A 22,597-nucleotide genomic window follows, 5' to 3' on the forward strand; every position below is an offset into this window, starting at 1 on the left:
ATTGAAACATTATAGTAATAATGACGTGGTGGAGCCTTTTGAGTGTTGGAACCATGTTGGTGTCAGACAACTCTGCGTCAAATAGTGCCATGGGTCAGCGAGGGGGAGAGGGGAATTCTCTTTGACCTACACAAGCAGATACCAGATGAGTAGGGTGGGGAGTGGGGGTGGGGAGTGGGGAGGGGAGCTCAGCCGTGACAGTACCTTACACCTTGAAGACTCTGGTCAGTGTTGGTAGTGATGTTAGTGACGGTGGGTGTAAGACACAGATCGGTGATGAAGTACAGGTGTTGGGTGTCGTCAGGTGATGTAGGTGTAGTTGACTCACATCCTACCACTGGACTCTCCACCAAGTCCTCACACTCGGCTACACTTACACCCACACCTACAGGAATTACTGGTTACATAATCTGTCATATACACCTGCAAAAGGAACTTAGCTTTGGGTAATTAGTCCAAGCACACCTGCAGAAGTTTAACTAGTAGTCAATTTTTCTCATTCACACCTGCATATAAACCCACACCTGTATGTAGTAACCCCCAAGAGTGACTGATTAATGCATGATCACCCATTCACACATGCAAGAGGTAATTATATGCAGTTAATTACTGATATACACCTGCTAAAGAGATTCTATAATAATTATCACCAACACCTGTGAGAGGGGGTTAATTAGGAATACTTAATCACTCATAAACATATATGTATTTATGAATGGTTAACTAATTACTCTTATATAAGGATACAAGAAATAATCATTATCCTTGTTACCTTTATAAAGAAAACAATCCAGTAATATACCGTCATTCCATAATCAATATCAAACTAGTAATATTATAATAACTTTACTGTAGTTATAATGACAGAGTAAATTGTTTTCAGATTCAAGTAAACAAAATAAAAGAATCAATGTAGTCAATAATGTAAAGTGAATAAATTATTGTCAATATAACTAATATAATTTATACTGTCTATAATATAATCGGTGTAATCATCTCTCTCTCTCTCTCTCTCTCTCTCTCTCTCTTTGTTACGCCTTCATCCTCTCTCCTGTTATAGCCATGTTCTGCAATATCAAGTTCCATTCACAGCAACGACCCCAAATATCTATCTTGTTCAGTCATGTACCTTCGTGTTTTGTATCCAAGGGAGATGTCTGGGTTAGGTTAGGTTAGGTTAGGTTTGATCACTCACTTTCCTCACTGGGGTCATACTCCGCCTCGACGCCCCCGAGTGTCAGGTTGACCTTATACACCAGCTGATCGGGCTTAGTGACCTCCACATGACCTGACAACACCAGTTCTTCAGACACAGGTGATCCAGCGTAGTAGTTGGTGCCAGCGTGGAGGAAGGTCACGGTCAGGGTGCCTGCACACGTGTGGACAGCTTGTTAGTACAGTTAATATATCAAGATCATTAATATATACAAGATAAAATAGCTATTATTTGTGTCCAGTAAAGAGACTCGGATAATGTTTGATTATACAGTACATACAAGTGATGGTGATGGTAGTGACCCCAGACTTACCTGATGACGTCGGAGAGCCAGAATGGAACCCAGCCCCGTCATACTCCCAGTGGGCGGGTGAGGTGACCTGGAACACGTTGTACAGCAGCTGGGAGTTCGGGGTGACCTTCTTCCACACCCAAGTGACCTTGTCTCCCTCCCTGGCCCTCACCACCTGTGGCTCCCATGACAAACCAACACCACCTGCAACACAATATAATCTGTCCTATACCATTTAACTTCCACTTGTTTAACACACACACACAGGAGTGGGAGGTGAATAAAATATTTCATTACTAAAAGGAAAATGAAGTGAACAGAGAAGTGTCCTTCTGAGTGAGGTCACGTAGGCCAGGTGTGCTGAGGTGTTGAACAGCAAAAACGTGGTGCACTACCTCGTTAACAAGTGGGGCCATGGCGGACCTCACGGGTTGTTATGGGGGACCTCACAGGGTTGTTATGGGGGACCTCACAGGGTTGTTATGGGGGACCTCACGGGGGGTTATGGGGGACCTCACAGGGTTGTTATGGGGGACCTCACGGGGGGTTATGGGGGACCTCACGAGGTTGTTATGGGGGACCACGGGGGTGTTAGCCAGGGGACCTCACGGGGGGTTATGGGGGACCTCACGGGGGTTGTGGGACCACGGGTGTTATGGGGACCTCACGGGTGTTGGGGACCTACGGGTGTTGGGGACTCACGGGGTGTTATGGGGACCACGCGTTATGGGGACCTCACGGGGGTTAGGGGACCTCACGGGGGGTTAGGGGACCTCACGGGGGTTAGGGGACCTCACGGGGGTTAGGGGACCTCACGGGGGTTAGGGGGACCTCACGGGGTTAGGGGACCACGGGGTGTTAAGGGGACCCTACGGGGGTTGGGGACCTCACGGTGTTATGGGGGACCTCACGGTAGGGGACCTCACGGGGGTTAAGGGACTTCACGGTGTTATGGGGATCTCACGGGGTGTTATGGGGACCACGGGTGTTATGGGACCTCACGGGGTGTTATGGGGACCCACGGGGTGTTAGGGACCACGGGTGTTATGGGAATTTACGGGGTTGTTATGGGGACCTCACGGGGGTTAGGGGGACCTCACGGGGTTAGGGAGACCTCACGGGGGTTAAGGGGACCTCACGGGGGTTAAGGGGACCCCACGGGGGGTTATGGGAACCCCACGGGGTGTTATGGGAACCACGGGGTGTTAAGGGACCTCACGGGGTAGAGGGGGACCTCACGGGTAAGGGGGACACGGTGTTGGGGACCTCACAGGGTTGTTATGGGGGACCTCACAGGGTTGTTATGGGGGACCTCACAGGGTTGTTATGGGGGACCTCACGGGGGGTTATGGGGGACCTCACGGGGGGTTATGGGGGACGGTTGTTATGGGGGACCTCACAGGGTTGTTATGGGGGACCTCACAGGGTTGTTATGGGGGACCTCACAGGGTTGTTATGGGGGACCTCACGGGGGGTTATGGGGGACCTCACGGGGGGTTATGGGGGACCTCACGGGGTGTTATGGGGGACCTCACAGGGTTGTTATGGGGGACCTCACGGGGTGTCGCAGCAATTCGTTCATTACCTGAAGCCACAGTACCATGAGAACACTATGTAGTTTTGCAGAACCTTGCTTCCTGTCATGTGGTGTTGTGAGACGTCCCAGTTAGGTGTGGAGGTCAACATTTACCCGCTCCTCAACCGTTCCCTGTGCGGACTGGGTTAACACTTGTCACATGGTCGGCAGGAGTTCTCGCCTCTCAAGTAGTATCCTGGGACCTCGCTGGTGGCTCTGAAGGGCATGGCCAAGACCCTCGGTTGTTACTGATTAGCGTTGAAGTTCTCTGGTGTTCAGGACTGTACTGTTCAACTCTGTTTCCACATCCTTTCCGAAATGTAATGTTCACTTTCATCATTGGTTTCCTGTGGGATTTTTCTGATGTATCCCGCTGGAGAGAAGCGGTTGAGGGGAGGCAGCTGGTGTAGGGCTAACATTATTGGCCCAGGCAGCTACAGGGATAGAGCCAGATACATTTGACCTTAAGGTTCATTTCTGTCTATTTGTAATTGTGTGTGTGTGTGTGTGTGTGTGTGAGGGGCCACCAATGTAGGCTCGACACTTTACACCAGATCCCACAAAAGCTTGTAATCTATGCAGTTAAAAAAAATCCCCTCGGTAATGCTTGAGAAAACTTCATTAAAACAAAACAATCTGACAAGCTTCAAGCCGTAAATCCCTGACATGTTCCTTCTCATCATTCACAGATAATCCAAAACCTTGATTCCCAAAAGCCCTGCATATTGGCATAGTTCTCCATCTCGCTGCACCAATCCACGCTGACTAACACGTGTATTGTGGAGGAGTGATGGTCGTTCAATATGAGTTCCAACGTCATACTAGGTAAAATCTATCAATGGTATTCACGGCACAACGAAGTCAATAACCCTCCCCCACTACACTTGGTCAACACCTGCCTCCACTACACTTGGTCAACACCTGCCTCCACTACACTTGGTCAACACCTGCCTCCACTACACTTGGTCAACACCTGCCCCCACTACACTTGGTCAACACCTGCCTCCACTACACTTGGTCAACACCTGCCCCCACTACACTTGGTCAACACCTGCCCCCACTACACTTGGTCAACACCTGCCTCCACTACACTTGGTCAACACCTGCCTCCACTACACTTGGTCAACACCTGCCTCCACTACACTTGGTCAACACCTGACTCCACTACACTTGGTCAACACCTGACTCCACTACACTTGGTTTGCACCTGCCTCCACAGGTAACAGCCCGGATCTTACCTGTATAAACTCTGACGGATGACACTCATGAGACAGTGAATATAATACATAAAGAACATAATGGAGGAAACTGCAGCGGGCCTATTGGTCCATACTGGGCAGTCCCATTTACACCCAACCCCTATCACTCGTATATCTATCCAACCTATGTTTGAACCTATCCAGCGTATTCGAGTTAACGATGACGTTTGATAACTTGTTCCACTCATCCACTACTCTATTTCTAAACCACTGTTTACCTATCTCGCTCCTAAATCTAAATTTGTTTAATTTAAAACCATTGTTACGAGTTCGCTCCTGGCTGGATAGTTGAATACCTTTGTTATATCACCTTTGTTTAACCTTGACTTCCATGTATACACCTCTATCATAATTATCGCCCCTCACTCTACGTCTCTCGAGGGAGGGCAAATTAAGATGCTTTAAGCTGTCTCTGTACTCAAGGTTCCTAATGCCCGGGATTAGTCTTGTCATTCTCCTCTTAATTCTTTTTCGAGATTTTATATCCATTTTGTAGTACGGTGACCAAAACTGAACTGCGTAATCCAAGTGAGGTCTCACAAGCGCTAGTCTTGTAACTAACACTCCTTTGTATGAACCCAGGTACTTTGTTAGCCTTGTTTCGAGCAAATACGCATTGTTTACTTGACTTTAAGATTCCTACTTATCATTACACCTAAATCTTTTTCACAGTCGGATTTTGTCTATAAGATTGTTGTTCATCTGGTATCTGGTTTCTCTGTTTACATCTCCTAGACTAAGTACTTTACATTTGTCTCACAACAACTCAGTGTCAGGAGACCCTCATCACTTCAGGCCCAACGATTGCTCAAAGACTCTTGAGATAAACACTTATGTCTGGGCAAATGTGAGACCTGTGGTGTACTAAACAGGTGTGGTTCTATATTGACTAATACCTGTTGTGCTGTACCTTAACTTTATTAAAACAAAGTAACTGGTGCTACTGACTACAGAGACGCCATTAAACTGCCAGATATTAGGAGACGTTTCTCTGTCTCATTATCACAAGAGGATCAGAGACTCACTGTACTGGGACTAAAAACGACTGGAATTTTTTGACGAGTTTCCAGCCAGGCTAATTGACGTGACCAGACACCAAGGAGCGAAAAGTTGTTAGTTCTTGATCAAATCTCTGCAACTTTTAAATATAAATTACAACCATAGATGATATAGTAGTAATTAAGACAAATATACATGACGTCATACAGTCTAGAAGTCAGTGAGAGACATCCATGACATCACCATAACTGATTTGTGGAAAATATACACTGAGTAAAGTCTTTATGTTGTACAGTATAGGTGTGTCAGCGGGTGTTACAACAGTCAGCATATTGTTAATAGTTTACTTGTACAACTGAACACAATAATCCTAGGTAGCTCGTTTACCAGCGTGTGATCAAGAGTTAGTGACGACCCTTACCAGTTTGTGACCCGGAGTTAGTGACGACACATACCATATTGTGACCCAGAGTTGGTGATGACACTTACCAGATTGTGACCCGGAGTTAGTGACGACATGGGTGACGGGGAGGAGGTGGGTACGGCAGGTAAGTGCCGTGTCATGACACTCCATGACCTGACACTCCACATTTTCCCCAAGGTCCACCTTCAGCAGGGAACAGTTGGTGCCAAACCCAGCTCCCTTCAACACGACCAGAGTGCCTCCATGGACTGACCCGGACAACCTGGACGTGGCCGTGACCTTCAGCGTGTAGTTTACCCTCACAGTGCCGCTGTGGGGAGTGCCAATTGGTTATAACCTGAGGTGCCAACAACTGTGACACAAGAAGACATCTACTGTGTGTGTGTCAGGATTCGTAACTATTGGTCAAATGATGTCAGATCACCTGAAGATCAACCCCCAGCCCGTTTCACCTAATGATTAACCACTGTAGCACTTCCTAAGAGAGTACGTTACGTTATATTAGGTTAGGTTAGGTCCGAGGAGGGGGTGAGGGGGGGGGGGAGAGTTCTTAGACTAGTACCATCAGCTCAAAAACGACTACAGTTTATGGACTACAAACTACAATACCTCACAGACGAGGTGATCGGGGAAAGAAGAAAACAAGGAAATCAAATAATCAGGGAAACTAAAATAGAAAAACCTCCTAAGATCATCCTTGTCCTTAGATCCTATTAAAACCCTTACAACTATCAAGAACAACAAGATAAGATACGACAGAGTTATCCAAACAAGATGAGTATTTTAAAGATGTCAGGATATATCAGGGTTAAAAAATTCTAAGGTAGTAAGGATATAGATTTAGCGTAATGTCTAACCTGGCATGACCCAGCTTGCCGGCGTAGACCCAGGTGGGAGAACAGGTGAGGTGCAGGTGAGAACACAGGAGACTGGGGAATAATATAAGTTAAAATAATCCTAATATATACTAAGTGAATTATTAATAAGAACAATTAATTACAGAACCAAAAATATAATATAATTTTTAATACCAAAATTACTATCAAATATCGTGTATAAATATTTTCTATATTTAAGTTCAACTACCTGAAACTTTTCTAACCATGACTATTCCTCAACGTATCATTAATTACAACAACTTAGACCTATGGCTAAAAAGTCTTATGTAAAACCACAGGTGAATAAAGTAAAATTGGTAGGTCATTAGTGCTTATGCTCAGGTGAGTGTGTGTATGATAGTTTGGCTAATTCATATACATACATATATACATACATACATACTATATCACCCACCTTAACCCAGCCATCAGTGCCGTTACCAAAGCCAGTGCCTGTAATGGTCAGCTCCTCACCACCTGTGATGACATAAGTAGTTATCTTGTATATAATAATTTACTAAACATCAAAACAAAATAACATTAAACATAAACACAACCAAACTTAAATCGTGGTGAAGTTTACCTCCGAGATTATTATAAGGTATTGGCCGGTAGTGTTAGACCGAGATAAGAAAAGCAAAGAGGAATAATGAACTGAAGGTAGCAAGGGAGGCGAAGTCAACCCCCAAGGGATTCTTCAAAATGTATCAAACTAAAACACGAGACAAGATTAGACCAATACAGTCAGATATCGGCGAGCTAACTGATAACGACAGAGAAATGAGCAGTAATCTGAACAGATATTTTTAAACAGTTTTCTCCATCAAAAATTTAAACATGATACCCGAGGCACCGACTATATACAGAGATAGTGAAGAAAATAGATTAAGCGAGATAGTAGTGACTAGTAACGATGTTAGTAAGCAAATAGACAAGCAAAGCCTAGTAAGTCACCAGGTCCCGACGAGATATTTGCCAGAGTATTAAAGGAATGTAAGGAAGAGCTAAGTATGCCCTTAGCAAATGAGGGGCAATATGATAGAGGTGTATAAATGGAAGTCAGGGCTAAACAAAGGTGATATAACAAAGGTACTCAAACTATCCAAACAGAAGCGAACTCGTAAAAATGGTTTTAAATTTGACAAAATTAGATTTAGGCGCGAGATAGGTAAGCATTGGTTTGGAAATAGAATAGTGAATGAATGGAACAAGTTACCAAACATCATCATTAACTCGAATACGCTGGATAGCTTCAAACATAGGTTGGATGGATATACGAGTGATTTTTTTTTAATTTTCCATAAAGTGAAGGAAAAATTCGAGAAATCAAAGTTTTAACTAAAAATTCTCGTGAAAAACTTCTAAGTTCTCATTCTTTCAGGTATGACGTCATAATAGGGTCCAAGCCCACACTCTCCATTAACATACTTAATACTAAATACGAATAATAAACTTACCTCAATCTATCTGTCAAATTCTTATTTCAGCAACTTTACATTACGAGAATATTAGAAGCTTAAGAAAAAGTTATTTTGGCATTTCTTGTTTTATTTTTCTCACGAGACAAATTACCAATATCACAACTTTAACCCTCGGAGTGTGATGTATTGGTGGGCGACTCTAGGTGTAATATACCCAAAATAATAATAAACTAGCGGGAAGATTTACTAGTAGCCCCAATCGGACACTTTTAGGATTCATTTCATCCATTTTTTTTTAGGAAATATTTCTTTACGACTATCCAGCGTTACAATCCACTCTTTCATTTGTAGATCTTGATTAACTTACGACAAAACAACACCATACCATTCCCTGCTTCACCTGACTTACCTAACACAGAAGATGTGGTTGGAGTGACAGAGGTGAGGGAAGGCGAGGCGTTGAGCACATACGTAAAACCTTCCTCCAGTGTCGCATTCTTCCCTCCCACTACCACGTTCACTTCGGCAACGCCCTCAACCTGTTTAAACACAGAAAGAAAAAATATATGAATTAATCTTGAATTTGTACACCTGTAAGAGTACCAGTGAAGGAGACTCAACAAAGGAGAATTAAGTCAGTCGAAACACTATACTAAATTTACAAGTAAAATTATGTTGAATTTAAAAATAAAATTATATCAAATTTAGAATATAAATCAAGAAAGGTATCAAGTAATATAAGAAGTTGGTACAGTACCTGAAAATACAGAACTTTTGTTGACTATTATTACCATGTATTTTTTTATGGCGAATAAAAGTGTGATTTTCTTTATGAATGATGATGGACCCCCGTCTTGGTGACAGCTATCAGGTCAGGGTTACAGCTATCAGGTCAGCGTCACAGCTATCAGGTCAGGGTCATAGCTAACAGGTCAGCGTCACAGCTATCAGGTCAGCATCACAGCTATCAGGTCAGCGTCATAGCTATCAGGTCAGCGTCACAGCTATCAGGTCAGGGTCACAGTTATAACGGAGGCTTCAGATGACAACTTCTACAAGTCTGAGTCAGTGAGTGAAGGCCACACACCAGTGACTTACTGTACAGTATAACGTTAACAAGCTCGGAGGGTGTCGTGCTACAGGGATGGATGATGTGCTGCCGTGTTGTGTAAACAGAAGAGGGGCAGTACTGAGACTGAGGAGGAGAACGTGCTAGGAAGGTTCACTGTCACACCAACATGTTCTGTCAGTATTTATCTCTTCCCCACAAAAATAAATAATAATAATAATATCAAAAACTTCTTGGAACACTTTGACTGACTCGGGTAATATATATTATACCTGACGTAACAGTACAACATGGCGACACTCACACCAGGTGGCGCTATACAGGTGACGGAGACGACGGAAGCAGCTGTCACGGTGCACTGATTACCGTTGATGGTGATCACATGATCCCGCCACCCTGATGTTGTTGATGGCAAACCGCTGCCAGACACCACGACGGGGTAGCCGCCCCCGGTGCCTCCCGAAGAAGGAGACAGGGAGGTGAGGGAGATGGAGACACTGTAGTTTGAGGTGACTGAAGGGTTTGAGTGGAGGGCGGCGCCCACAGGCTGGACCACCACAGACACTGCGTGGGTCCCAGCAGGCAGCTCCTTGGCTGTACACATCACCTCCCAGGTCATCGTCTAACGCGCCATGTTGACCAAATTTATGAATTAATTTATATTTGATACATTTAATTCAAGGTATATATATATATATATATATATATATATATATATATATATATATATATATATATATATATATATATATATATAAAACATTTACTATGTGTGTGTGTGTGTGTGTGTGCGTACATTCATGTGCTGCTGAATTCGTGAACTGGGCTCCTAGCTTGGTTAGGTTGGCTTAGGTCAGGAGCCCATGTCACACACTGGGGCCAGTAACCTACATCCAGACCTCTCCTCTCACCTGAGTAGTGACGTCACAAACCCCTGAGGGCCTCCTGACCTGATCTACAGTGAGGAAGTTGGACAGTCTTATTATTTCCTGAAACTATTAATTTCGGTTTTGTTTTATCAAAAAAATTTGTCCTTCACTAATGTTGGAACTAGGTGCACAGCTCACTAGGCTGTAATATCACCTGTTATGACTCACCTGTAATATCACCTGCTATGACTCCCCTGTTATATCACCTGCTATGACTCACCTGTTATATCACCTGCTATGACTCACCTGTTATATCACCTGCTTGACTCACCTGTAATATTAATTGACTGACCTGTGACGCGTTGAGAGAGACGATCGAGCAAAAACTGTCGCCCACCATGATGTGATAGTCATCTGCAACAGTGCTGGCGTTACCTTCACCACTGATGGTCAAAGTGTGTTCGCCAGGCAAACCTGTAATTAGAGAATAAGTCAAGTATTCCTTAATTACTGTAGGTCATTAAGCAATTGTCGACGATATCAATAGTGTGATCTCTCTCTCTCTCTCTCTCATCCTAACACTGGCTAGCCAAGGGATGAAATTCACACTTAGAACAGGACACTTATAGAGAGAACCTTCACTTACCAGGTGTTCCATTGACCATAGTGAGATATAGTGCTTGGTCGTTGTTGTAGGTAAAGGAACAGTCAGATGAACACCCAGCCGGGTACCTGTACACTGTGACCGCTACCTGTGTCAGGCGTAAAGTTTATTATTATTATTATTATTATTATTATTATTATTATTATTATTATTATTATTATCATCATTATTATTATTGTTGATATTATTATTATTATTATTATTGTTATTGTTATTATTATTATTAATGGTAGTAATAGTAGTATAGTAATTCTCTATCTCTCGGGCATCAGATACCTTCTTATCTCTGTTCACTTTTTCTGCTAGTGTGTGTGTGTGTGTGTGTGTGTGTGTGTGTGTGTGTGTGTCCCAGACTTACATATGGCTCAGTCCTCCTGACGGTGAGAAAATCGAGGCTGAGAGGAGAGTGCAAGATTTTTCCTTCTGCCACTCTTCGTATTCCCAACGAGAGGGAATCGCTGAAATAAAATAAATAAAAATTAATAATATTTTTTTTCCCGTGTACATTGAAAGAGTAGGGCAAAAAGGCAAAATATCATTAGCAATCAGTAAATGTAAGTAGGAGACAGACAGACGGGAAGACAGACATAAACAATAAGGAACTCACCCATCAAACACTAAGTCCTCGTCGTTAACCTTAGCGAGAGTCTTCCTGCCCGGGTGCTCAGTCCACTCAATATACCAGGAGAAGCCGTAACAGTTCCCTTGGCCGGTCACCTCCACGCCCTTCACACCTAGTCCTCCCGCTATCAAGTCCTGTACCTCCCGCCGCGATGCCAAAGGTGAGATTCCTGGCCAGAGTAAAGCATCTCGAGGTGGTATTTGAGGTGAGTTATGCACATTATTATTATTATTGATATTTAATTGCAAGTTCTTGAGGTAGTATCTATGATGACGCGGGAATTAAAATCACTAGAGGGATTATATCTTAAGTTGACTCGGTATCATAGGGGAAATTATTTTAAAATTATTGATACCGAATTCCTGATGCTGGAATTGTGACGTCTTATAAAACTGTAAGAAAAGTCATTAATAAACTTGTTGGTGATCATAGCAGGGAGTAGTCTAACAAACTCTTCCTGGTCTACAAACTGATCACCCAGGCGGCAACAACGTGACAACCAACGATGATCTAGGAGGTCCGACACACACACCCAGCCACAGCCCCCAAGGAACGCCCGTCACCTCCCCGTCGACGCGGAACCATTACTCCCTCAAGAGACACGTGTATTATAAAGCAGCCTTATCATCACCACTTTGTTAACCTCAGCAGTGAAAAAAAAGGTATTGTATAGTTCTCGGCGTTAGTGATGGTCACCTCTCTTGGTCTACCTCGCGGGTATATTACTTAGTCCTCCTTGAAGTGTCTGTCTCTTTCATTTTCTTTTCTCAGACTAAAGGGCGACAGAATCCCTCCTGTCGTTGCTGGCATCACTCTCCGTCGCCTTGTTACCTAGACAAAACAGAGAAGAGACAGCCGAGACGCCTCTTAGACACTGACACAAGACAACGCGACTTGGAATTAGAAACAACACAGATGCTCAAGAAAATTTCTAGTACACAGATTAACTCTTTGTGGTACTCATCCTCTTGCGGCAGCTCCGAGTATAATTCTCAGCTCAAGTCAATGTTTGAGAAATGTCTGAACGACTCTTAGAGGCCAGCAACACTACTGGCCAGACCTGGAACACTGCCCTTTTGGACAGTTATACAGGTTGCCCAACCAACACTCGTGCCACCGTCAACTGCAGCCAGTGAGGTAGAAGGTGAAGTTCTTCCTGATCACCTGAGAGACTCCTGAAGTACAAGGAACCACCGAATAGGATAACCACACATTCATGTCACCCCAACCAGCTCATGAAAAAAAAAATGACTTGTTTTAGACCTTGCCCACAACCTTTAGTTTGTACCCAAATCTCAAGAATTTTTAGACCTCCAAATATGGTGTAATAAAATACATAAAGATAACTAATGATATTATGAGGCCTTAATACATACGATTCTGTTCAGCCATTGTTAGTCTTCTCTCTTAAAAGATCCCCTGAGAAAAATTAGAGTGAGTAAAATAACTTAACAGAGTCAACAAACAAATCACCACGAGTAAACTACAACCTGGCGTGTGTGTGTGTAAGCGAACGACATCATAATGACCTTCCCTCACTAACACTTGACATGTAAAATACCTGTACACTGACCTTTAATAGCAATGTTCTCAATATCCAGGGCCCAGCTGCCACTCACTACATGTGATGCCTCCCGCTGCCTGCCGACGATCACATTGCCACCATCCAGGGTAAAGGTGTAATTGTTGGCACTGGCTAGTTCACTCTTCCAGCCAAGGTTCACTGCCATAAGATAACGGGTTCTGTCTTACAATCTTTGTTGAGTAAGTGTTTTTACCGTAAGATGGCAAGAGTGTCTTTACTTTACCTTAAAACAACAACAGTGTCTTTACTTTACCTTAAAACAACAACAGTGTCTTTACTTTACCTTAAAACAACAACAGTGTCTTTACTTTACCTTAAAACAACAACAGTGTCTTTACTTTACCTTAAGATACAAATGTTTGCTGTTTTACCAAGAACAGTTATCGTCCTTAACTTGCCTCAGAACAGAGATGCATTATTTAGCCATGTATATTTTTCGGGTTACCGGAACAATAGCCAAAAGCAGCTATCGCTCTGGTTGTCAAGGAGGGGAGACGAGATATACCTCCTACAATAATTCACATTAACCATTTAGCAGTCTTAGTGACGTTAATAATAGGAGAGAACCTACTGTACACACCTGCTTCATGACCCGGAAGTTAATAATAGGAATAAGTAAGAAACTGCACTAATTAACTTACTATCTTCTGTCACAACACCTAGAAGAGGGAAATCCCCGACGCAGTTAACAGTGGGAAACGCAATATCGTAGACCAGGGTGTTGTTGGCTCTCTGAACAGGTGTCACCGTCACGTTAGACACGAGGATACCATGACTCTTGAGGGCTGACGGCCGCCCCTGTGTCACTGGTGAAAGGAAACAATACAATATTTTAGGGTAATATATGTTGTGGCATTCCTTCATATTTTCCTTTATGAATACGTGTACAGACAAACACCCTCGACAGTTTAAAGAATGACAACTTTCTTTTTCCTACTATGAGTAAAAGAAAAATATTTATTTAATTTTGTCATTCTACAACAAATGTTTTTTTCTTTCACGTTCATAGACAGGTATTATTACCATATATGACCTTTAGGTACCTCTACTAGGCACCTACAGGCACCATAGAAAACCTACATCAATGACACAAGCAGTCAGTCATATGTGATTACGTTGTACAGATACACCAGCGAATCACGGTGTGGTCCTCATCTCCGCAATACTGACGGAAGTTTTCAAGTTTGAGAACTAAGTTGAAACACATCTGACTATCTTATCTTTGACACGTATTGGAGTACGTGACGAAGCATTATAACTCACCAGAAATACATGACGAAGCATTATAACTCACCTGTAATACATGACGAAGCATTATAACTCACCTGTAATACATGACGAAGCATTATAACTCACCTGTAATACTCTGATCAACGAAGGCCACCTCATCGAAGTAGATGGGGGCGTTTTTGTCTACGGGACGAGGTGGGTACACAGCCTTCACTCTCATGGGCGTCGGGTTGTACAAGTAACTGTCATCTCCCTCTTGTTGGTCGAGCAACTTCAGGCATTGATACGACCAGCTGTTACGGATGGATAGGTTAGGTTAAGTTAGGTCTCTCTCTCTCGCTCTCTCTCTTGAATTATAGGAAGGGAATTTACCTTAACAATTATATATGTAATTGTTATATTCATACACTGAAGATAATTAATAACTACTAATGCTTGACTTGTGTGTGTGTGTTAAACTAAATTGTTTCCTCCTCCCCTCTACACCCTCCACCTCCTCGTCCTCCTCTCTACACCCCCCACCTCCTCCCCTCTACACCCCCCACCTCCTCGTCCTCCCCTCTACACCCCCACCTCCTCGTCCTCTACACCTCCACACCCCCACCTCCTCGTCCTCCCCACACCCTCCACCTCCTGTCCTCACCCCCCCGTCCTCCCCACACCCCCACCTCGTCCTCCACACCCTCCACCTCCTCGTCCTCCTCTCTACACCTCCCTCTACATCTCCGCTGTATATAGAGAGATAGGAGAGACAGAAGAGAAACAGTGAGATGCAAGATAAACTGGAGAGACACACGAGACGAAATACAAGAGAGAGAGAGAGAGAGAGAGAGAGAGACGAGAAACACTAGATAGACAGAAACAAAAGGACATAGAAAGGCAAGAAAACAAGACAGATAGACAGACAGACAGACAGAAAATATTATACCTCTTCTCAGTACTGGTAAAGTTGTGTTGTATGAATGTCCTTCTCGTAGAATAACTTATACTGTTCACAGATCGTTTTGTTTCCATTATTCTTGGCCCATACAACCACACCTCCATCTTGTTCTCCACCTTACCACGGATCGCGAAGCACATCTGTAAAACGAGAATATTGATCACACCTGTCTAAGCAAATACACCTGTGTCAATTGTGTAAACTTGGATAATTAGGAGAAAGATCAGTCCCCGGCAGATGTGAGGATGAAAATTATTTTACCTCTGAACCTCTGAGTACGATGGCATGGTATTCAGGGATTTAACCCATCGTACTCAATAGGTTAAACAACATAATAAAAATATTGATCTCCCCGAAACAGAAGGAAGAGCTCTCGTGATCTTGGTATATAACTCACTTTAACCACTCAACCAAAACTACGATAATGGGATAACCTTTTTCAACTTAATTTAGTAACTTGGAAAGGGATCGTAAATCGTCGTCAGTAATGCTCATTTGTTCTTTGGTCAATAATTCTCTCTTGGGTAAACTTACAAACGATCTCAACCAAGAATAATTGTTAACTGGGAGGTTCCTCAAGCACGTATCTGAAGCTCTGAAGACCGCTAAATTGAAGCCTTTGATCGTTAGACTGTAAACAGACACATTTACAAATAACTCGATGGTATAATTGACACTTCCTACTACCTCGAACGTGTGTGTAAATTAACCAATGTTTACCGCCACCTGTTGTCAACTCACACGAGCAGTTGTAAACATTCCGTGTGGACCGTGAGATAATGGAGGACTACAGCACACTAACAGAGAGACAGACAGACAGACAGACAGACACAGACAGACAGACAGACAGACAGACAGACAATCAATAATTATGATATTTTCACTGATAATTGTCTAGACTTTTAAACGATACTTACTCTGATTTATTAATTTAACCCTACCAGTAAGTGAAAGGAGCTTAGAGATTGATTTATGACTATGGACTTTGGAGAGCAGAGAATGAAAGAGAGACAAGACAACTGAACTGATCAACAGGCAGGAGCTGGTGTGAGATCTGGTGAAACGTAAACTTTCATAGAGTTACCGCCTGTGTGTGTGTGTGTGTGTGTTGGCTTCCTTGTGTTCTCGGTCGAGTTAGCTATTGTTGTTTTTCCTTGTTTGTATACCTGCACTGCCTATGTATATTTTTTGTATACCTGCACCGTCTGTCAAAAAATACACACTCAAAAACAAATACATCAAAAATCAAGGTTACTCTACCAGGCAGCATTACAGACATTGCATGAATCTTTTAAAGTGACAGACAGACAGACGGACGGACGGACGGACGGACGGAAGTTGCTGGTGAATATTTTACAGTTCCCACCAAGTCACAAACACAACAGACATATCATAATAGAGTTAATATATATATACCATGATGCCGATTGTAAACGGTTTAAATACTGATTAATATTCATAAGTTCTATTTGTATTATTAAGCAAATTTTGGACAGATTTGCCACCATACAGCACTCTTACAGTATAGGTCAAGACAATGTGATTCAGGACACAAGATGGAGGATAAGAGAGGCGATACTCACATAACCATACGTATACGGATCGACCATCTTGCTGTAATGGCTCTGGTAGTACATGAAGTTGTAGTTGACGAATTGGGATGAAAACCTGTGGAAATATTCTCATGAATTTAGTTGAACGTATTTATTAGGGAAATACCTGGTAATTACAGTGACCAACACCTGTACCTTATGCTAGAGGTAAATAGAGTAAGGGAAAGAAAGACAAAGAGAGTGAGAGAAAGAGAAACAGTGAGAGAGAAAGGGTAAGAAAGTGAGAGAAAGAGAGAGATACACTGGAGAAAAAACAGTGCTGGTACATGTGTCTACTTGCCTTACCTTTCACAAGCACAAATAAGAGTGGGGGTTCAGCCCTACAAGAGAGGGATCAGAGAGGGATGCCTCGCTACTTACCTGCCACAATAGGGTTCCAAATCTTCCTTGAGGATGCCACGGTGACCACTAAATTGATCCCCTGGTTCGAAACCCGTCGCTTCGGAGAACTTAATGTCGTCTCCCTCAATCTGACACTGCTGCTCCACCAAGGACATGAGGGCCGAGCGGACCTGCGTAGATACCAAGAGTTACCTGAGTGTATGCCAGAGGTCTCATTACTCAACACCTGTGGTATTGAGTAATGTGTTGAATGAATGTCGGGAGTGTTGTTCTTATCATCATTATTACTGTTATCATCATCATCATCATCATTTATTATTATTATGACTGCTGCTGATGTTGTTATTATAATCATTGTTGACACAAGATGTACCCCACTGTATAAGACGCGTCTATCAACCAGGAAAGGAAGGAATGAAAATAAAAGTTAAAATCAATACAAAACTAATTAAAACATTTCGTGTACAACATTAACAAGACGTAGAAAGATCATGACAGTATTAGCTCACAATACCATTGATAATGTTAAGATTTAATATAAATATGAATCGTAAAGACAGTCTAGTTTAGTGCCACTCACACTACCTCATTGTATACAAAAGGTTTAGTAATTCACTGCTGTATCCTTACTGGCCCTGACAGTCCTTCAGGCCTATGGAACCCACCTTCACCTTTTTCACAACATAGATCAAAGTTATCAGTAACGCTGAGACTGTTTATCTAATCTTAAGACAGAGACACAGTTATACCGTACCTGAATGGCGTCGGAAACATTAGTGACGGGGCCAGAGGTAAACCCATTCAGGTAAAAGGACATCGAGGACACGTCTCCAGTGACCTGTAAGCGCTGGACCTCGTGCCTGACCCCAAGGAAGAGCTGGACAAACTGTCGCTCATTCTTGGCAGCGGCAGATTGTGAAGCGCTGAACTTGGCGTTGTAGTCTTCCATTTGGAGGACGAAGTTTGTATCTGTGGGCGACGTGTAGAACCTTACCATCACAACTTATTCTTTAACGACACAACAATGTAGCGTCTTTCAGGAGTATTTCATGACATGTGTTAATGTGTGGAGAGACTTAAAGCAACATATTACAATACTCGTTTAATAATTACGGGAGTGAAAAACTGGATTTATGTAATATAAGCCAAATAAAAAACTTGTTCGTATGATATATATAGCAATATGCAAGTTGCCATAAAGGATTCACTGAGTGGCCAGAGGCAAGTGTGTGTGGGGGGTGTGGTGCTCGAAGACACATCAGTACATAACCTTTACCCGCCCTCTGTATCCCACACCTAGTATTAAACCGTTCATCACGTCACACGGACACCGACCTGGAGGTATATGGATATTAAATCTTTGAACTTTCGAGCGCGCGTCTCTGAGTAGTTCTTGGTGTGTGTGTGTGTGTGTGTGTGTGTGTGTGTGTGTGTGTGTGTGTGTGTCAAATATTGATCCGTGTATGGCAATTAGTCAAACCTCCCTCCAAATTATTGAGTAAAGGTCCATTTGTCTAGTTCATAATTCAGTAACGTCAGTCGTCTATGCCTATTTACCACCTCTCTCATTATACATGTCTGTCTATCTGTGTTAGAAAGTTGTGTGAGATAGACTTACCTGATCCACTGTAAAGAATCTCCACGTAGGCTGGGGTGTCCCTCTGAAGGCTGAAGTGCATCCTAGATTGCGCTAGAGTCTGTGGAGAGGAGCAACGCTGTCACTACCACGCTCGCTCTCTCTCTCTCTCTCTCATTCAATATATATATATATATATATATATATATATAGCCTTTGAACTGTATAGATTTTATATGTGTGTGTGTGTGTATCACAACATGTAATCAGAACACAGTCACTATATAGGAATTCCATTAACAGTTAATAGTTATACATTTTATCATTACATTACGTCATTAATTATCTTTACCTGTCAATACTATAATAACAATAACAATACTAACTGTTATTAGGTGCAATTATCAAGAGAACTGATCATATGATCACAGCACAGCTCAGGTATCAGTTAATTCGTGATTAATTACAGTACACCGTAATGCAGATACAACCGTGTAATAACGTCATCAAGTGTCTAATAATGTAAGAGTATGAACAAAACGTTTAATGTTGTTTGGTAGAGCTATCGGGGAGAGAGAGAGAGACGCTGCTAGGAGAGGCCCCACAGGGAACTTCAACCTACTTTACCTGTTCATTACCTCATATAGCAGTAAAACAAGTCTAGTCTCTCTCTCTCTAAGTCACAACCAGAAAATGTGCGATTTGTAAGTTAATTGCTTCATGAAATATAAATCCCTTTACAATTTGGGCTTTAATTTTCGATGACAAACACACACACACATATATAAATACTCCCACATTACCTTATTATCGACGTTGCCATCACTAGCAATATATAGCCAGGATGTACGCGAATAAAGAGGGTGGGACAGTGAGTAATCTCCGTCGTGGGCAACCTGGAGGTGACCTGAGGAGAAGCTTCCATCAGTCATTATGGATAATAATACGTGAACAGAAAACGGGAGATAAAATACCTGAGATAACCTGGCTTTTAAATATTTACTTATTCTATAATTTCTTAACTTCACTCTTCAATTACTTAATAAGAGGTAATAAAACACAGGTACTAATTATTTACCTGTTTATAAAATGTAAGAGAGCTGCAACCTTATAGAGTGATGGTGACGGGACTTAACACAGGTGAGATTAGGACCTGGGCTATCACCTAAAGACGATAATAATCATTTAGTGTACCTGAGATCCGGACGGAGGAAGGCTTAGTTATGTTGAACCTGAAGTTGGTGGAGTTCTGGACGACTGCTGAGTAGTTTTGGTGTTCAGGAGTGAGGAGATTCTGGGCTACCTCTGTCGTCAGGTCATTGAAGAAGAGACCTTCCCATGTCTCCAGCAGCAGTCCTCTCTCACCTGTTGGACACCCACAGATATAGGTACACAGTGATAGGTAGGTAGGTAGGTACAGGTACTTTTATGAATATAATATACTTGAGACCATAACTCATCTGAGTCATGACTCATCTGATCTATGACTCATCTGATCCATGACTCGCTTGATCCATGATTCACCTGATCTATGATTCACCTAATCCTTGACTCACCTGAGGCAGGGGTAGTCTGGGACTGGGGAGGTGCCAGGCAGGTGATCCTGGTGTTATTAATCTCCTTCACCTGGCAGCTGGCACCACCTACACGCACCTGGAAAGAATAATATAACTCAGGAGAGGAAGTTTACATTTTAGACAATTACAAGTAACAATTAACCAGCTGAGGGAATACAGGAGAGGGGAAGAAATTATGACCAGAAATTACACTTTTTTTCAGCCATTTCAACTGTTCTAAAAATATTTGTTTCTTACGGTGAAATACTATCCCGTAGTCCTAGCAACACCTTATGGGTAGTGGAAACAGAGGTCGCTGAAGACTTGAGTTTTTTCGGTAAACATAGACAATTTGACTGGAACTGTAATCGACCATCATCACTTTCCCGTTCAGAGTTGTGTGAAGAGGGAGCATCCTGAACGGGAGGCGAGCAATGTATCCACTCAGCCACTGCACTCTTTTGTTAGCCAAGAGATCTTAATGCCATTGACACAAATACTGGTCACTGAACTCGACTGGGAACTTGTTGTGCTATATCAACATGTTAAATCTGGTCAAATTAACTGTTGTTTGTTCGGGCTATGCTAACCATAACACTAGGACGTACAGATGCACGGACGATAACACGGACGTACGTACACAGGACACACCATGTATCCTTAACTCTACTACCGACCAGTGCAGGATAACCTTACCTCACCAGAAGAAGACCTAACGAGGCTACTTATAAAAGGCGCACTGTCATGTATATCCATATGATGTACCAACTTATACATAACTATACGTGTATGTGGTAATACTAGAGGTGTGTGTGATGGATATATAAACCCTTATATACGTTTATCATGTAACCTCAGGAGAGAAGGCGACTTAGTTACTGTGGAGGAGATTAACACCTCTACAAGAGTTACCAGAACGGTGAGGGACCTAAGGCACGAACGGGGGTTTGTGTACTGATCACACTACGAGGACATGACGGTGCCTGACACCACCCCCTACTCCTGTGCTATGAGGAAGGCGACGCAAGACCACTGTGAGGAAGGTGACACTTAACACACTCACTGTCACCAAGATACTTACCACTGTGGCGCCGGGATGAGCGTCAAAACCAACACCCTTGATGGTAAGAAGGGCGCCGCCCCCTGAGGAGCTGGTGCGTGGAGACACACTGCTCACAACTGAGAAGAGAAGATGGTCTGTCTTATAATGAATAACTAAAAGTTCCTTAAGTTACACTGAGTTAGGCAAAATTGGTCCTCGTGTTCAATTATCCTTATTAATTTAAACTCAGTATAAACTTTTTAACTTTAATTGCGATAAAGGAAAAGAAATTAATATACTGTATATATAATATTGGGTTATCAGTGTAATGGATACTGTGGCTGCTACCCTCTTACCGGTCATACTGAAGAATACAATTATTACCTGTATAATGTACTAAGGAATTAAACAACGCACCAGATTAGGAATATGGTAACTTAAAATGTAGAGCAATGGAGCAATAATTAATAGTGAAAAACCTGACGTGTACGTGTGTGTGTGTGTGTGTGTCCGTCCTTCGAGAGAGTAAGATTAATATTAAAATGTACACGGTTCCACTGTGTGTCGAATGGCTTAACAGTTCAAAACCCCTGGATGATACTTCCTTCCCTCACAGTACCTCTACACTATAAATGATAATCTAAACATTATCAAAATATACACAAATATAAAATAAAAACACAATGTTGATGATTTAACACAATAATTATATATAAAAAATAATGCACTGTGAAATTAAACCCCCAAAGAAGATGTATATGAGCCCCAATAAACATTATGTGAACTGTTTGACCATAGCGAGGGGAAGTAGCCTTAACGACGAGAGGTATACCTACTGTAGGCCAGTCTATAGTACAGCAGGTAGCCAACCAAGAGTGACTCATTAAGGTGACTCACCGGAGGTAGTTATGGTGACTCAACAAGGACAGTTACAGTGACTCACCAAGGACAACAGTGACTCACCAAAGACACAGTGACTCACCGGGGAAGGTGTGATATTGATAAAGACGGTCTTGGGCATCCACATACAAGCTCCAAATTGCGTTGACTGAGTTCCCTCGGGTGGTCACGTACAGGGAGGTGTTCATAGGCCCGGCGTACGTGCTAAGGACCTTACATACGAGGGAGTATCTTGAAAATGGTCCGTAGAGTTCGTCAGTGGTTGTGTTGTGCATTTCACATTCTTGCCCTCCCATGTACACCCTTGTCAGTGGAGATAGTAAGTGCTTCAGCTCATGGCGAGTGGGAAATATTTCAGGTCATGATGAGTGGGAGGGGCTATAGGTCATGATGAGTGGGAGGCGCTCTAGGTCATGATGAGTGGGAAGTATTTCAGGTCATGAGTGGAAGGGGCTATAGGTCATGATGAGTGGGAGGGGCTATAGATCATGATGAGTGGGAGGGATTTCTGGTCATGATGAGTG

General features: G+C 42.7%; 1 protein-coding gene across 1 annotated transcript in view; it reads right to left on the reverse strand.

Annotated features, from left to right (window-relative positions):
- Positions 1-22,597, reverse strand: part of LOC121873710 (fibrocystin-L-like) — an 88,312-nt gene that overhangs the window by 57,979 nt on the left and 7,736 nt on the right. The window contains exons 6-30 of the mRNA XM_042377412.1: positions 22,156-22,376; positions 21,213-21,310; positions 20,132-20,228; positions 19,770-19,940; positions 19,379-19,482; positions 18,618-18,696; positions 17,754-17,968; positions 17,018-17,169; positions 16,628-16,712; positions 15,033-15,184; positions 14,231-14,397; positions 13,516-13,680; positions 12,863-13,012; positions 11,275-11,458; positions 11,026-11,125; positions 10,650-10,755; positions 10,356-10,477; positions 9,439-9,756; positions 8,475-8,604; positions 7,040-7,121; positions 6,624-6,695; positions 5,832-6,076; positions 1,530-1,712; positions 1,196-1,369; positions 205-385 (exon numbers count right to left, since the gene is read on the reverse strand). Of these exons, the coding sequence (XP_042233346.1) occupies positions 205-385; positions 1,196-1,369; positions 1,530-1,712; positions 5,832-6,076; positions 6,624-6,695; positions 7,040-7,121; positions 8,475-8,604; positions 9,439-9,756; positions 10,356-10,477; positions 10,650-10,755; positions 11,026-11,125; positions 11,275-11,458; positions 12,863-13,012; positions 13,516-13,680; positions 14,231-14,397; positions 15,033-15,184; positions 16,628-16,712; positions 17,018-17,169; positions 17,754-17,968; positions 18,618-18,696; positions 19,379-19,482; positions 19,770-19,940; positions 20,132-20,228; positions 21,213-21,310; positions 22,156-22,376 (3,753 nt within the window). The remainder of the gene's footprint in view (positions 1-204; positions 386-1,195; positions 1,370-1,529; positions 1,713-5,831; positions 6,077-6,623; positions 6,696-7,039; positions 7,122-8,474; positions 8,605-9,438; positions 9,757-10,355; positions 10,478-10,649; positions 10,756-11,025; positions 11,126-11,274; positions 11,459-12,862; positions 13,013-13,515; positions 13,681-14,230; positions 14,398-15,032; positions 15,185-16,627; positions 16,713-17,017; positions 17,170-17,753; positions 17,969-18,617; positions 18,697-19,378; positions 19,483-19,769; positions 19,941-20,131; positions 20,229-21,212; positions 21,311-22,155; positions 22,377-22,597) is intronic.

This window comes from Homarus americanus, unplaced genomic scaffold (assembly GCF_018991925.1).
Source record: "Homarus americanus isolate GMGI-L3 unplaced genomic scaffold, GMGI_Hamer_2.0 scaffold43895, whole genome shotgun sequence".
Classification (NCBI taxonomy): domain Eukaryota; kingdom Metazoa; phylum Arthropoda; class Malacostraca; order Decapoda; family Nephropidae; genus Homarus; species Homarus americanus.